General features: G+C 52.7%; 1 protein-coding gene across 1 annotated transcript in view; it reads right to left on the minus strand.

Annotated features, from left to right (window-relative positions):
• Positions 1 to 1,285: 1,285 nt before the first annotated feature.
• The window catches only part of SRCIN1 (SRC kinase signaling inhibitor 1), a 67,785-nt gene continuing 52,054 nt past the window's right edge, over positions 1,286 to 17,016 (minus strand). The window contains exons 12-19 of the mRNA XM_006889363.1: positions 15,492 to 15,622; positions 15,193 to 15,340; positions 14,625 to 14,871; positions 13,747 to 13,981; positions 11,052 to 11,206; positions 10,592 to 10,744; positions 5,379 to 5,525; positions 1,286 to 1,526 (exon numbers count right to left, since the gene is read on the minus strand). Coding sequence (XP_006889425.1) covers positions 1,392 to 1,526; positions 5,379 to 5,525; positions 10,592 to 10,744; positions 11,052 to 11,206; positions 13,747 to 13,981; positions 14,625 to 14,871; positions 15,193 to 15,340; positions 15,492 to 15,622 — 1,351 coding nt within the window. The 3' untranslated portion in view covers positions 1,286 to 1,391. The remainder of the gene's footprint in view (positions 1,527 to 5,378; positions 5,526 to 10,591; positions 10,745 to 11,051; positions 11,207 to 13,746; positions 13,982 to 14,624; positions 14,872 to 15,192; positions 15,341 to 15,491; positions 15,623 to 17,016) is intronic.

The raw sequence follows: 17,016 nt of genomic DNA on the forward strand, positions 1-17,016 counted from the left end.
CCAGGGCAGGAGTCCAAGTCTGGGGTCCCCCTCCTTCGTGGCTTCCTCTTTCTGTGCTTACCAGGGGTGACTAATCCCAGCTCCCCCTCCTCTGTGCTTACCCTACTTTGTGCTCCAAATCAGAACCCAGCAGCCTGGGCCCCCCCCTCCCCACCCCCACCCACTGTGCCTTCCACAGGGCTTCGAACCACCACCCTTCCTCCTCTTCTCCAAGTCCCAGCCTAAAGCCAGACAATAGTCCACATCCTTTCAGGCCAGCCACAGGTCAGGTCAGACCTGGGGTGCCCAAAAGGCTCTCACCTGGGGTCACCAGCTCTCCATTTAAATACCATGTTCTATCCTCAAGGGAGGCCAAGCCACCCCCACCCCCCACCTGTGAGGTCAAAGCTGTCATCATTGTCCCTGTCCAGTTTTGTTCACAACCAGACTCTTCCTACCCTCAAGATCTCAAACCTTAATTTTCTAGCTCCCTCATTCATGCCCACCCCTCCCCATTAAATAAGTTAAAGTCATTTAAAGTGCTAAATTAGGAAACTAAAAGTATCAAATACCCACCCCTTCTCAAGGCTGCCCTCTCCCAGGCAGTGTCCCCTCAGTGCTAGCTGCCTGCTCCACCCCTCCACAGCACAGGCTCCAGATGGCCTCCTGCAGCCTCCATCAGCACAGGCCAGGCAGCTCCTCATGGCCAGTACAGTGAGTCCCAGTAAGCAAGCTCCTCTCCAAGGATACAGATTCCATGGCCTCCCCCTACCCCCAGGCCTCTCAAACTCCTGCCTCCATCTCCAGCCTATCCACTGTGGCAGGGTACAGGGTAGCAGCAGAGTTCAGTCATGTCCTGAGGTTGGACAGGGAACAGGGCCGGGTCTTCCTGTGTCCTGTTTTCTAGCCTGACATCAAGGTTGGTCCAAGGTCCAAGTGTGCTTCCAGGAAGGTATCCAAGAAGAGGAGAAGGGGTCTCTTGCCGCCTGCTCCAAGTCTCCGTGGCTCAGAGTTTGTTTGAAGTACTCTTGGGAAGTTAGGGGGAAGGTGGGGTGGGGAGGGGGGTGCAGAAACTGCAGGATGGACTTGGGAGGAAGAGTGGTGAAAGAGAAAGGGGAGACAGGAAGTGGGCCCACAGGCCATTCTGGAAAAGGAAATCAAGGGAAGGTGGTGTGTTTGGTTTTTACTGGCTATTTAAAAAAAAAATAATAATTATAATTAAAAGTGAATCATTTGAAAAACCAAAAACACCAACGGGGGTGAGTGTGGAGAGCTGAGGGGACCCCATCTGTGGTAAACCCTTCAGAGGGTCTGGAGAATGGGGTGAAGGTGGGATGAAGAGGAGGACGAATGGGGAGAGAAATGGCAGAGGTGAGGGGAAGATGGGGGAGGGTGGAGGTGTGAGGGGGCTTCTAGAAGGATATGGAAGAATTCCTCGCCCCAAAGGAAGTCAATACGGGGATAGAGGTTCTGGAAGCCGAAGGCTTTTCTGAGACTGGGCTTGAGGTCTCATTTGACCCGCTCATCTCTTTAGATGGTTTAGTGGCCTGGAACAAAAACAGGGGTCAGGGGTCAGAGAGCAGAAGGAAGAGCCTTTACACTGGCCCCCAATCAGATCTTTAAAATGAGGAACTTCCACAAATCCAAGAGAAAATTAACTGCAAAACGAAGAAACCAGAGGGGATTCTGTTCTGGAAAGAGTCAGGGAGAAGGTGACAGGCAGAAAGGAGGGTGTGGTGTGGGTCTGGACCAAAGGCCCCCCAGGAAGTCAAGTGGTGGAGGCAGGTCTGAAGTTACTGATGGGAAAGAGAGAAAAAAGAAGAGAAACACAAGGGAGGCCACAGGGAGTGGGCAGAGGGCAGGGGAGGGAGGAAGAAGAAGTGGAAAGTTAGCTGCAGCAGGGAGGTGAGAGCGAGGGGGGCGGTCAGGCTGGGAGTGCGCAGGCTCATAGTGGCAATGGCCAGCAGCCCGTGGACCTTGTCTGGCCCCAGCAAGGGTAGTGATGAGACCCGAGGACCAGCGTCTTTGCAGAGCACTCCTTTATCAAGTCCAGCTCCAGCCTTCTACCCAATATTCGACCACCCATTGCCCCCCATCATTTGTTCTCCAGCTTCAGGTACATATTAGTTCTAGAGATCTGTCCTCTGGAGCTGGGGGTCTCCTCATTATGGATCAGAAGGTATTTGCATCACTTGGTGGGGATGACATGCACACCATGCAGTGCAAGTTCTTGGGACTGCAGCAGCCTGCTTTTTAAGTGCCTGAGTGACTAGGCTGTACGCTGTACGCTTAATGTTAAAATCCTCCTCTCCCTCCAGCCTCATTTAGCTGCCGGTGAGATAAGAGAAACCTCTAGCTAAGAAAAGACTGAGAACAGGTCTGCAAACAGCCCTGTGACGTTTCACCAGAGACCTGCTCCTCCCCTACAGGTTAGGTCTGGGCAGGGTCATTTCCCTCAGGCTCCTGACACCTAGTGACCTTCCTCCCTCCCAAGGACAGGATAGGAGATCACTGTCAGCCACTTCACTGGGGTAAAGCTCGGCAGTACAGAAAGCAGCCCTGCCCCCATATCCTGGAAGTCTTAAGGAAAAGAAGGAGACCACTGCCCAGCATGGCTGGCACCTGCCATCTCTCCTTCTGCCCATGCTCTGTGGTGACGTGTACTTCCTCTTGACAGGAACACCCCACCACCCTACTCTGTACTTGGCCTAGTCTACATTTTACCCAATCGGGACTTGCGGTCCCTCATCTCTTTATGCAGACGCATATCCATTACTCAAAGGGGTTCAAAGGTCACATCCACAAGATCTATTGCTTCACTGAATCATGGTCAAATACCAACCATGTGCCAGCAAGGCCCCTGGTGCTGACGGGACTCCCAGGACCTGGAGACAAAGTCACTGAAGGCAGCCAAGAGGTCTTCAGCGCCCCACCCTCCTTCTCCAACCATCGCCATTTAGACGTTTCTCCCAACACCAGATGGAGAGGTGGCATGCCTAACTTCTCTCTGATGTCTCATGTTTCAGCATATCCTCGGCAAGGTGGTGACTCTACACTCTTCTTCTCACCTCTCCTGTGTTCTGAACCAATCTTTCTATTCCTTCCTTCTAGCATTTTTCAAGAAACTCAGTCCATCCCAAGCTTGAGTCTTGAGACATCTGCCTTTGTCGCTTGTGTGTTCACACTGGGGATGTGTCCTCACCCGGGAGCCATGCCCCTCCTCCTATGCTCAGTGCCAGCTCTTTAAATATCCACATGCAGCCGCGTTCTCCAGTTCACATGGTACCCCCCTTTTCTTCCTTACAGACACCATTATGACCATGCTGGAGGCATCTGTTCCCAGTCCTCTCAGGCGGTCTGCCCTTCCTTCCAGAACGGTGGCATTCAAAACCCACTTTTCCATCCAACTATGCCCAGTGACTTGCCTGGAGGGGCCCCAACTTCTCAGATGACACAGCTGCAGTCTCTGAGGGTTCCTGCCACTTTCGTTTCACCAGTCAGTCCTCTCTCATTGGTCCCAATTATGTCTAGAGAAGCAGAATGCTACCACCTCTTTGGCAAAGAAGAAACCTCAAGAGATGTATCACCTGCAGCTGGCGAAATATGGGACAGTCAGTGGAGCCTGGAACTGAGCGCTGCAGTGGGCTCTTGTGGGGAGTCTGTCCCCTCCATGCCCAGAGCACGGGTCACGCTCCAGGGTGGAGTCGTCCTCTAGGCTGTTGCTCATCTCCACACTGCAGACCCTGTTGCCTGTCTCCTCCAGGGTCCTTCCCAGTACCTCCTCCATACACACCCTTTCCCTTGTTATGTAATCTTGCCCAAATCAGGCATTGAGCTGCCAAGGCCTTCAGGAGAGGCTGGGCTTCCTCCAGCACATGGAACAATGTATTCTCTTGGTAAGTGACTCAGTCAGCAGTGGGCCAATGAGAAGAGAGGGGAGATCTGCAGGGGCTCTGGGTAAGTTTTATGTGAAAACCCATGAATCTCAGCTGCTCTTCTGGGCATGAAGGAGGAAGTAGCCCGGATGGGATGAGGTGAGCTCCTCCACAGTGGCAGCAGGAAAGGGGGTAAAGGTGGGTGTCAAGACCACAGTAAGGGGGCAAGAGAATGCTATCCACCTCGTTGTCACTAGTGACAGGAGCTGGAACTCAGGAGTGGGAGTCCAGTGCAGGTAGGTGTAAAATAAGTTACTGGGGTGTGAAGACAGTGTGAGAGGTTGGACCAAGACAGGTGGGGACTGGACGGCTGGTCTCTGCATACTCTCCCAGGAGCCACTGGGCAGACAAGACCTGGGGCACCCAGAGCTGGCAAAGCACCACGTAATACAAAGGGCTTTGATGTCTTCTTGCACCTTGAGATGTCCTCATAGCTGACCCTCAAGTGCGTTTTTAAAGACCATAAATTGCACAGGAGATGGCCCATCTTTCTCCCTTGGAGCACTTAATGGATTTGAACCACATGACTCTGGGTTGGCAATGCAGCTCCTTACCCACTAGGCCACCAGAGCAGTTAACTCCTTCTCCCCTTCCCTGAGCCTAGAGCTACCTTCAATTCAAAGCATGAAGACATTTCATCATCCTCGTCCCATCCCAGCACCCAAATTGGTCGTTCCCCAAGAGCTGTTCACAGTAGTTACTGAACCAAACCAGTGCATGCTGGGGCTCTCTCAACACCCTGGCCCAGGGGCCACCTTGTACCCTCCTTCCAGACACATGAATGTGTACTGGTGAGGTGTGTCTACTACATACTTGGTCCCCAAACCCAGTAATTTAACCTAAAAAAGGCTGCAGTGTGCCAGCAACTTGCTCCATGGTCCCACCTCTTCTGGGGGAAAAAGTCCCTCTCCCATGTCTCCTACCCCACCCCAAAGTCAGCTGCAAATAGAGTGAACCCCAAATACAAAGCTGAAAAGCAGCTACAAACTGGTTTCTCTGCTGGCTGGGGACATCACTAAGAGCTAAGAGGGGGATGACGATGAGGGGGGGGGGCTTCTGAGAGCCTGTGGAAGGCAGAGCACAGGGAGAAGGCAGGGGGAGGAGCAGGGTCACAGGAAGAGAGAGGGGCTAAAAGTGCACCTCCACAAGCTGGCCAGGCACCCCCCTCGCCACCTCCTCTGTCAGGAGGAGGGTAGGAAATGGGAAGCCAGGGACAAGGTCTCTTGACAAGGGACTTGGCTAAGAAGTCACATTCTAATCTAAAGCATAGCTGTGATGGTGGGGGTGCGAGGTGGGAGAGGGAGCAGGTGGCAACATGACTGCTGGGCAGTGCTGGCCTGTGAGGGGCTCTCTGGGCAGCAGAGTGGAAGGGGTAGGAGTCATCCTCCAACAGCAAAGATTCAGCACCCACAGCTGCTGAGGGACCTGGTGGGCTCTGGCCCTCCCCACCCCCACCCCACTTACCTGCTGCTGGGCCTGGATCCGCATGTACTCAGCCCGCTGCTTACTGTGCTTGCTCTTGTCAGGGCTGCCTGTCTGGCCCTGGGCTGCCTTCAGCCGTGAGGCCCCTGGAGTCACGACCTTCATGGATGGTACGCCGCTGCCGCCACTCTGCAAAAAGAGGCACAGGGTTGAGCTGAGGCTGCAGGGGAAGGTGGCATCACATGGGACTCCCAAGGGTGTCTGGGCCAGGACCTACTTAGTGGAGACCCTCCCTGGGTCCATCTAGTCCAAGATTCATTCCTAGCAGCTCTGGAGTGGGAATGGTGGTGGTTCCCTTGAGCAGCCCAGACAGCCGGTGTCCTCCTAAGAGTCACTCCACAGTGACGGTCTAGCCCACCCCAATTCTAGACAAGGTCCCAGGCCTGGGCCGGGAGCCATAGTGCAGGCTGGACGGAGTCTCTGTAATGGCAGGTAGAGCAGCTCCAGGCTGACATTCTTCTCCTTACAGGAGGATGGGGATGCGGTCTCCTTGGGATGGAGAAACATGAACTAAGTTGGGCCCCTTGAAGCACAACCCAGGTATAGTGTCAGGGGACCCAGAAACGCAGGCGGAGAAACCAGAGACAGAGAGAGTCTGAGACAGGAGGGGGAGGGGGAAGGGGGGTACATGGATGGAAATGGGGAGAGAACTTTATTTGTCTGTGTACAGATACAGAGCAGAGGGGAAGGGCTGGGTGCCTGCCCTGGGCTGGGTGGGCAGATCCCTGGGTGAGCCAGCTTCCCAGCCTCCCCTGGGCTCTGCCTGAGACCCTCTGCCAGACACTAGGCTCCCAGACGACACCAGGAGTTGAGAGAGGCCAGTGGGAAGAAGGGGCTGGGGTGGTGCTCCTGCAGCCCCCCCGCACTCCCTCTAAGACAGACAGACAGACTGGAACGTCTAGGCAGGAGCGGAGCACAGCAGAGGAGGCAGCCACCTGGGAACCGGGGAACATAGGCAGGGAACTTCCAGGGGGCCCCATGATGGTGACTGAGCCCATTTCATTCAGGGTGGCTTCCAACTCCTGAAGTGTCTCCTCGAGGCTGTCCACCCGCTGGGGGCTTGTGGTCCTCACTGAGTGGGTGAGGCCAGTGGCCACTGGGCCTTGGGACTTGCTTCTGCAGGTCTGAAAGCCCTGTCCAGAGTGCCTGGGGATCTCCTCTTGGTGGTGGTCTTCTGAAGTGGAGGAATCCAGAGTCCTCTCCAAAGCTGATCCCCGAATACCAGGGGCCCCAGCTGTTCCATCCTCTGGACTACGGACCCCTCCATCCAGTCTTTTTAGAGCTGCCCCTTCCTTCTCAGGCATCGAGTAGCTCCTGGGTCGGGCATGCTCAGCCACGACTCTCCGGGGGACCTGTGGGCCATCCCAGCCTCTCTCATTGCCAGTCACGGTGCGGGGACGTGGGATGGGAGCCGTCCTGAGGCCAGGTTCCTCAGGCCTGGCCTCTGGTGGGGAGGGAGGACTGCTGGGGGCACATTCTGTTAAGATGATCCGAGGGATGCAGAAGGCTCTAGGACCTGGGGCAGCCTGAGGGGAGAAGGAAGACAAGGAAAAGTGTAACTTTTGCAAGCCAAAGTCCTCAAGCAGGGATGTGGGGCTGGAGATGGGTGGGTGCAGTCTTTTCACTGACAGGGCAACTGAGGTAGGGGAGGCAGAGCCAGTGCTGGGACTAGAACTCAGGTCTTTATCTGTCACATCTTTAGCATCCCACCTTCTGACAAAGATGCGCATTTATTTAGAAGCACTAATCCAGTGTTTCTAAGTCACTTCTCATCTGGTGGTTGAGCTCTGGGAGCCGGCCTCCCCTGTGGCTACTCGTGCTGATTCTGAGCAGTGGGAGAACGATACCTGCTAGTGCCACACATGGGCAGGGGTGAGTCAGAAGTGCTCGATAAACAGGAGCTGTTTGCTGAAATGCACTGAGTAACCGAGACCATCAGCTCAACAGGCAGGGAACTCGAGGACGGGGCTGTCATTCTGCCTTAGGTCACCTCCAACCACCACCTTCCTCTAGTCACAAGGTGAAGAGCTTGGTCTTTACCAAGACACACACCTGGCAAAGCTCTTACTGGCCACCTACTACGGTGCGAGCAGCCCGGGCTCTGATTTCTGGTCTTACCTCAACTTCAGGAAAGCACAGACTAACTCCAATGATGAATTTGGGGCCAGGAGCTACCACCTATGTCTTCAATCCTCCCTGTAAATAATCTGTGACATGCCCACTACTCTCACTGTCCTCACTTTACAAATGAGGATGTTAAAGTTGGGAGACAGTGATTCACCCAAGGTTGCCTAATACAGCTGGTCAATGGCAGAGCCAGGATTTGAAATCCAGGCAGTGTGATTTCCAGATCAGTGCTCTTCACTAGAAAGGGTCAGAGGGAAATACATGGGAGCAGTAGAGACCCCTAATTCCTCCCTCCCCAGGCAACCCAGCCAGCCCTGTCGCCTGCTTACCTGGAGGTAGGGGTGTAGACTGAAGAGGCAGAGTGGACAGCCCCGGGCGTCCAACGCCACTGCCCGATGGCAGCTCAGGATGCAGAGGATCAGCAAGACCCAAAAGGTCGGGCCCGGGCTGTGCCCACCAGCCTCTTCAGGACTGGCGGCCAGAGCCAGAAGGAGGCAGGGGCAGGATGCTAAGGGTGTGGCTAGTGCAGGAGGCGCCATCTCCCTACTGCCCAGTCCTGCATAGTTCCTGGACTGTTCTGCCCCCAACTCTTGCCAAGCAGGCAGCATTATCCACCCATCTGGTACTTGTCTGCTTCCCAAGCTGGGGAGCAGCACCATCAGGCTTCAACCAAGACCAGAAAACAGGTGGGGTCAGCCCAGTGTGGACCAGGGTCAGTGAGGTGAGCAGAGGAAGTGTATCTGTTCCTCCCTGAAGCAGGAACCCTTCTGCCTCAACCGCTATGCTTGAACTTGGCTGGGCCCCTTGGCTGGGCAGAGGGCAAGATGCCCGTACCCCCTTCCCTGCCCTCCCAAGTCAGTAGAACAGTCTCCATGGGTGCAGACAACAGGTCCACCCCCGATTCCCAAGAAAGAATAAAGAGAAAATAAGTGCAGCAGGACAGCAGCAAGGATTGAAGTTAAACCGAAGGAAGAACTCCCCAATGCTAAAAGAGAACCAGCAGCCAAGGAAGGGTACAGGTTTCTTCCACTCCAAGCTCCTGAACCAGAAGGCACAAGATGGGGCTATGGGAGGAAGAAGGCTGTAGAAGAGCCTTTCCTTCTGTGGTGCCCTGGTGCCCACAGCTAAGTCACGGATTCTAATGGAGCCTCCACCTGGTCCAGTCAGCAGAGGAGGGGAGGGGGGGTGAGGACTAGGCAGGGGCCCAATCCAAAGCCTGATTTTCAGCCAGACCTAAAGTTATGTTGTGAGAAAGATCCAAACTCCAATCTTATACCAAGATAAAATTCAGGCTTCATGCCAGACCAAAAGTCAGGCAGCAGGTCAGAATAAAATAGCCCAAATTCAATGGGCTGGATCAGAATAAGCCTTAAAGAAGTAAGCTCAAGTACCACCAGGCACACAGGCACGAGGCAGAGGGTCAGTCTCTGGGGAAGCTGGAGGGAAGCAAGGGTCTCGCGCCTGGTCCCCAAGGGAGGGGGTGAGTCCAAGGGAGGTGTGTGAAGCTAGGCCAGTGGGGGTGCAGGGCTGTGACCGGCATGTTAGCAGGTTAGCGTGAGAGGTGAGGAGAGGAAGCTGTGGAGGGACAGGCAGAAAGAGAGCTGTGAGAGTTGAGGGCAGCCCCGTTACCTTCCATGTGGGGCCCAGAGCTGAGCCCCCGGGGGGCCCCAGGTCCTGGGGGGACAGCAAGGTGGGGATCAGCTGACGACGGGGCGTAGGGGGAAGGGAAGACACTGAACTTCTCTCAAACACCTGGGGAGTAGAAGGTGGGGGCAGGTTTGGAGAAAAAGGCCACAAGGAGGATGGGGGCTGGCCTATGGCCCAGGTACCCACAGGAACGGGTCACATGGGCTGGCACTGGACCCCACGCCTCATCCTGTGGGCCCTCACTCCGTGAGCCCTCACCATGGCATGGCCACTGGCCCAATCTGTCCTCTCATCTCCTCCAGACACTCCTAGCAGTCCAAGCTCTGCACATGCCTGGAGATAAGGCCACCTAGAACACCTGAGTATGGGTTTTACAAAGTACAAGGGTCCAAGCCACTCAGGCGTGGGGGTCTCCAGGCACCTCATCTTAGAACATTCAGGTATGGGGGTTCAGAGCACATGGAGTTTCCAGAATACTCAGAAAGCACCCGGCATTCTCAGAATATTCAGGTGTGAGGGCTCAGAGGACCAGGAATTCTCAGAACACTCAGGTGGACCTTGGGGCACCTGGCATTCTCAGAACACTCAGGAGTGGGGCTCAGGGTACCCAGCATTCTCAGAACACCTGGCATTTTCAGAATACTCAGGTGGGGGGTTCAGAGCACCCAATATTCTCAGAACACGCAGATGTGGGGGCTCTGAGCACCCGGCATTCTCGGAACACTCAGGAGTGGGGTTTTACATCATTAGGAGAGTTTCAAGTCACTTAGGTATGGGGGTATCTGAACGCTGAGGTACAGTACAGAAGTCTTCGAGCACTCTGTCCTGAGGGTTCTCCATGTGGGATCTCCAACCACTCCATGTTCTCAGAACACCTGAGTATGGGTCTCTCAGAGCAGTGCTCTCAGAACTTGGGTTTGGGGGCACAGAGTACTCAGTATTCTCAGCACGTTTAAATACAGGGTTTTCAGAGCACTCTGCTCATTTGGGAATAGGGTCTCGAAACACATGAGCCTGTGGCCTTGGAGGATTCTGTTTTCAAGACACACAGTTCTGGGGGTCTTACTCTGCACTCAGGTTACTGGAGTGTGGTGTCTTGGGGCACTTTGTTCTCAGAACACTCAGATACAGAGCCTGAGGGCACACTGTTCTCAGGACATGCAGGTATAGGGGTCTCAGAGCACAAGTTTTCTGAGATTCCAAACAACAAATTCATATCTACAAGGGCTTTGGATGCTCCCTCCACATTTTTCAGTGAAGAAGTCAAGGCTAAGAAGATGGAGTTCCAAACAGGGCAGTGTTGAGTCATGATCCCAATGGTCTAGAAACGTGTCCCAGTCCTGCCACCTGGCCTGGGAGGCAGCTAGAAAAAGGACTGGGCTGTGGCTGAGGCTCGCAGACGAGGAGTGGCCCTGACCCACCTCCAGCTCTGCAATGATGCGGTCCTCATCGTCCTCATCCTTGATAGCAGAGGCCATGATGGGCGGCGTGGAGGCTGGGCGGGCCACCTCGGACACTGTCCGGCGTAGCTTCACCTGGGGCTTTTGTACCTCCAGCTCTTCCGACTCAGCCTTCTGCAAGGCAAGTGCCCCATCAAGACCAGCCTCTGCCCCTTGAAACATCTGCCACCACCCAGCAACTCCAGATCCTTATCTGCCACTTCCTCCATCCTGTCAGGGCTGTTCCCCCAAACGACAGAAGCCTGGGGTAGAACAAACACATACCCTTGGGACCCTAAGCCATAGGTAGAGTCACCACTGGCCATTCTCTTTGCCTTGCACTCCCTCTGAGAGCCCTCCCGCCCCACCACGAGGTTCTCCAGCGGTTCTCAGGCATCCTCCTAACTCAGCCTCCATCCTCTATGCATGGTGGCAGCAGTACCTTGATGAAGGTAGAGTCCTTTTTGCTGGTGACCACAACCTCACCGGTGCGTGTGGTGGTCAGGCCATGGGAGGAGGGGAAGCTCCGACGGGGCGGGGGTGGCGGGGGTGACTTGGAGGGCTTCTCTGTGCGATAGCGGGGTACTGTCAGCTCATCTGCAGACAGCCAAGGGGTCAAGGGTCAGAGGGACCACAAGCCCAGAGTCAGGGCTTAACCCTGACTCTAGGGTAAGTCCTGCTGTTTCTTCCAGGGAAGATGGATGAGGAGAAAGGGCAGGAAAAGACGTACCACCCACCACCCTTCCCTCTCATCTCCCATGCAATCCAGACCAAGCCCTGTCAATTCTTCCTTGTATAGCACTCCACATGTCCTACTAAAAATGTGGTCCCTGGACCATCAGCGCCAGCTGTCCTGGGAGCTTGTGAGATCTGATTTGCACGTAACAGATCAGGTGACTCATGTGCATGGTCCAATTTAGGAGGCACTGCTCTCAGTTCACCTCCCCACCCACTCCTCAGCCAGCTAGGGCTGGACCTTTATCCTTTCTCAACAGCAGTCGTTACCCAGGAGGCTGAAAGTCTCAACTCTCTTACTGTTCTCTTTCCTGTGTTGTTCCCAGGCCTTGTTTCTAGGACCACCTGCTGAAAGCCATTCTACCTGCCTTTTGTTCCTCCTGTGGCTCCTATCACCCCAAGACCCTTGGCCCAACTTCTTCTACGCCTGTTAGTCTTTCAGTCTTGGCTACACTTGCTATGCCCAAGCTTGGCAGCGGCCTGACAACACCAAATTCATACCTTTAGGGATTTGCCCTATCCTTTGTATTGGCAGCACAATTCCTTACCACTCAGCCACCAGAGCTCCCTGACCAGAGAAGAGTCTTAATTTTCAAGATACCAGTAGCATGTCTCCTCCTCCAGGAAGCCCTTCCTGCTTTACCAGGGCTCCTGGAGGATGACACAACACTGCCATAGACATTTAACACTTGTATTCTTTTTCTGATTTTACATACTAGGTACAGCCTGGGGTATATCATGTAACCACACTGTACCTTAGTGTCATTTGCAAAATGGGAATAATGGCTGTATTTACTTCCAGGGTTTAGTATGAAATCATAAAGATGTATTTGGGATAGTTCTTGTCACCAAAGCCCACTGCTGTATAATTTACTCTAATTCATAATTCTAATTCATAGATATAATTAGCTCTGGTAGTATAGTGGTAAGGAGTTGCACTGACATCCCAAAGGCATGTGGTTCAAATCCACTAGCTGCTCCGCAGGAGAAAGATGGGTAATCTCTTCCTGGGCCATTTACTGTCTCTTCAAAGTCACAGGATCAGCTATGAGTCAGTTCTGACTAGATAGTATAAATTATAACAACAACTTATAGTGACTTTATAGAATAAATTAGAAATGGCCGATATGGTCCCCAATGCTGGACTCTTTACAGAAAAGACCAACACATCTCTATCCAAGAGTGGCTGGAGTGTTCAAACTGCTAACTAGTGAGTGCTTTAAGCAATTCACTAACACAATTTCCTTGGTCACTGAGTAAGAGCTTAGTAATTATAAGCATTAACATGATTTCCCCCATCAGAATTTCCTTGAAAGCAAGCATTATGTTAACCCCTTTTTCTTCCTCAGTACCTGGCACACAAACAGTGATTGCCAGTTTCAAAGACTTCTGCCTCCTGCACAAGCCTGAGTGAGCTCTGGTGACCTAGTGGATACGGAATTGCACTGCCAACCCAAAGGCATAAAGTTCGAATCCACCAGTCACTCTGAGGGAGAAGATGGCAGTCTCCTCCCATGTGATTTATTGTCTCTGAAAATCCACCAGAGCATCAGTTATGAGTCAGTTACACATGAAAACAATCACAGGCCTGAGGGAGCTCTGGTGGCTTAGTGGTAAAGAATTACACTGTCATTATTTGTTTTATAATTTCGTTTTTGTATGCTTTCCAGGTTGTGAATCCAGGTTTTTCTCTTAGAATTCATTTTAATTAGAAAACATGCTTTTACTTCCCACTATTTAATTAATGGCCTATGTGCACATATATGACAGTATGCTTAAATTGTTAATAACGTACTTGGTACTTAAGAACTACAATTTCACATTGGGGGGAAAAAAAAGAACTGCTAGCTTTAAGGTATACCCAGTCCGAATCCAACAGCCACTCTGGGAAGAAAGATGGGCAATCTCCTCCCATGCCATTTCGAGATAAGTACCCTTGATGAGTAGATCCTGTGCCACTTACTGCCTCTGAAAACCCACTGAAAACCCACTGGAGGCTCCGGTGTAAGTCAATCCTGACTAACCAGTACCTAACAAGAACTAAAAGCCTGGGAACTTGGGGGCCCAGGAATCACATCAGTAGTGATGATAGATCATAGCAAAACCAGTTCACAGCATGCACTTGGGCAACACAAACATGCAGGCACAGGACTCTCTCGGCAGCCCTCAGGGCAGTGGAAAAGGATTAGATGGAGTGAGGTTTCTGCCTCTATTCCACCCTCCTCTTCCCTGGGCCTCAGTGTCCCCTCAGAGGGTGAGGGTGGATCTGCTAATTGCCCTTCTCTGGCAGCCTGACCTCATTGATTTTCACCCCCAAGTGCCTCCCCCAGCAGCCTGAGCTCCTGAGGATGGAAATCCTCTCCTCCAGGCCCTGCACCCATATCTGGGCCCTGCTCCCATACCTGAGCCCCTCCTCCCACTGGGCTCTGTTCGAGGAGCTGCTTTTTGCCCGTGGGGAATCTTGGGGGGCTTGTGATCAGGGGTAGGAGCCGGGCCGGGATGGGCCTTGCTTGCACAGTCCAGGTCAGGAATGGCCTTGAGCAGCTCTGCCTGCGTCTCCTCCAGCAGCCGGTTGATGTCTTTGGCGCTATACTGGGTCAGGGCAGCTCGCTTCTCCTCCCAGTCCCGCTCTGCAGCCTTGAGAGGAGGGAGTGAGAGTCAGATGGCACTGGTTACACTGCTCCAGGATGTCTGTGACCACAGGCCCTCTCCCGGTCACACATGCAAATAATAGAAAAGGGAACCTCACGTCTGATGTGGGCCCTGGGAGGACCCTCAACTCCTCCTTGAGCAATGCATGTTTTCCCCCTGCGTCTGCAATGCCAGTTCAATTATGTATTGCACGCTTGATATACTTGGACCTGGATATTCTGTTCTGTTTCACTAACTGAGTAGTTTATTCTTAGACTAATACCCATATTGGCCTCTGGCAGCTTGAGCTGCACTGCCAACTTAAAGGCATGCTGTTCGAATCCACCAGCTGCTCCACGAGAGAAAGAAAGGTAATCCACTCCCACCACTCCCACTGCAATTTACTGCCTCTGAAAACCTGCTGGAGTTGATTCTGACTCCATAGCACATAACAACATCATAATATGTCTGTTTGTTTTGCTGTTCTAGCAGGACTAACATCACCTTAGTTATGTTTCCCAGACTTCCATTAGAGAAATGACTCCCTCCTCATGGAAAAAGTACCCACATGCTCTTACTTCCCACCCTAGGGTGGCAGTACGCACAGTGGACCTAGTGCACTACCCTAACCCGTCCCAGGCCCCAGCACCTCAACAGACACAGCCTTGTCCATGTTCCTCTTGCCAGGAGTGTCCAAGCCTTTGGTGGGGTTGCTGCCCTTGGGAGTCAAGGGAGCACCCTCAGCTGGCCCACTCAGCTCATGCAGGTTCAGTGGAGGGCTGGGGGGTGGCATCTCAAAGTCCAAGCTCTTGTTGAAGTCCGTTTCAGCTGTCATCTTCTTGGGGGACTGATTCAAAAGGTTGTTGGGGGGTGGCCACGCACCCTCATCCACTTGCCTAGGGTTGGGAGAGTTGGGAGCAACTATGAGGCCCTGTAGGAAAGAATCTGGGCCTGAAGGAGGTAGGGGTGAAGAGCTGTGGGACCTTGCAGGAGAGACAGACAGCTGGGGGAACACAGATCATATTCAGCATAAAGGAAAGCTGAGCCTATAGCATGCAGATGGGTTAAGGGTCAAAGCTGAAAGGCAGGTCCAGGCGGCACATCAGTGGCCTTCAGTGATATCAGGACAAGGGTTCAGCTCAATTTACTGATCTGGACCCAGTGTGAGACTCATGGGAAATGAAATGTCAGAGATAAAAGGTCAGGGATGGAATGACCTTCGGATCTGTGCCAGTGTGTCCGTGACGCCACGGCAGCGCTTGAGTAGCCCATCCAGGCGCTGTGGCTCCTCTTTCAGAAACTTCACTGCCTCCACCTCCACACGCAGCACTACCCGCATCTTGCTCTGCAGGCCTGGGAAGTGAGCTGAAGGGAGGGTGGGAAGGAGGGAGCTTGGAATAAGAGCACTGAGGACTAGAAGGATGGACAACAGGAAGGAGAGTTGGGGTAGGGCCTAGGAGTGTTGAGGGAACCCCCTCCTTGATCACAGGCCAAACTGACCAGCCCCAAGGCTCACCCTTGAGTTCAGTCAGTGTCTCTCCAAGCTGTTTCAGCACCAGTGCCTTCTCCTCCAGTTCAGGCCCAGGCACCAGCCGATGATTATGGGACACATCCCTCTGGATCTTCTCCACTGACTTCTCCAAATCACTGTAGCCACAGAGAGACCCTCTCAGCCCCTCTGGTCCCAGCCTAGCCCCCTGACACTGGGAAGCTAGAAAGAAATCAGGCCATAGATCAGACCAAAACTAAAGACAGACACATCAGGGAAGGTGGAAAAAACCCACTTTAATTCATATACTACACTCTTGTTATGCTACAACTCTTTCTGGACATTCTGTTCTGTTTCATTGCACAGCTTATTCTTATACTAACACCATGCTGCTTTAATTATTAGAGTTCTGCAATATTTTCAACCAGGCTAGCAGGACTAATATCATCATTGTTAATGCTTTTCAGACTTCCATGAAGGAACTGGTGGGCCTTCTCATCTTAGGGAGGGGGGGAGAGAGAGAGAGAGAGACACCCAAGTGAAAGTAGAAGCACCCACTCGCAGAAATGAAGAGACCTTGTGAGAGGCCCTGGGCACCACCACTAGGACTTTGATCTTGAGCAAGCTTGGTCCAAATCTGCAATTTGGATCCCCTGACCCCAGTCTGCAAGGGAAGCAAAAGAGACCTCAGCTATCTTTCTGAAGGCTACAGGCAGTGGCACATGTCCCCAGGGGGTTGCTTCTCTGGAGAGGTCACTGACATGTCCATCTACCACTTCTCAATTGATCTAATCACTCAGTCCTTTTCCTTGGGGCCTAAGACTGTTTTAGATTTCCAGTTGGTTTATGCTGAATTTGGCCATCTAAGACACTCCCATCTTTCTAAAGTACCAGTCAAACCAAATCACTATTCTTTGAACCTTAAGTAAATCTCTTTATTCTCTGGTTAAAACCCTAACTCTCTAATACATTGATCGAATGAAGGCTTAAGAGCAATAGGCTCAAAACTTGGCTCTGAAATCAGAAAGACTGAAGGGCTGATCCCAGCTCAGTCCTTCCCAGCTGAGAAATCTAGGCAAGCTATGCAATTTCTCCAGGCATCAAACTTCTTGACCCCAAAAATGGGAGGGTAAGAGTTCCTCCATCATGGGGTCGCTGTGAGGATAAAATAAAGGTAAAAAAACAAGGGACAAGAGTCTAGTCCTGGGAAGCCATTCTTATCTGGCTTGGCTGGTTTGTTTAGAGCAGTTCAGAATTCTCTTGCTAATTTCTATGCCCAGAACACACACCTCCCCCATTGGACAATCTCCAATTCAGGTCTCAACAGACTCTACACTCAGGGCTGGGGCTCTGTTTCATGTCCCCCAAACTCCTGAAGCTTTTTGCTGAACTGTATACACTTCAGGCCCATCAACTCCAAGCAGGCAGTGATGTGCCGTCTGAGTTCACCTCTGATCCTCAGAGCCTGGCATGGTGCCTGGTGCAGAGTAGATGTCTGATAAATAATTGTGGCATGAATGAATAAATGAAGGCAGGAACTGCCATCCAGGTA

Source organism: Elephantulus edwardii, unplaced genomic scaffold (assembly GCF_000299155.1).
Source record: "Elephantulus edwardii isolate Elephantulus edwardi_28Jun2011 unplaced genomic scaffold, EleEdw1.0 scaffold00077, whole genome shotgun sequence".
NCBI lineage: Eukaryota > Metazoa > Chordata > Mammalia > Macroscelidea > Macroscelididae > Elephantulus > Elephantulus edwardii.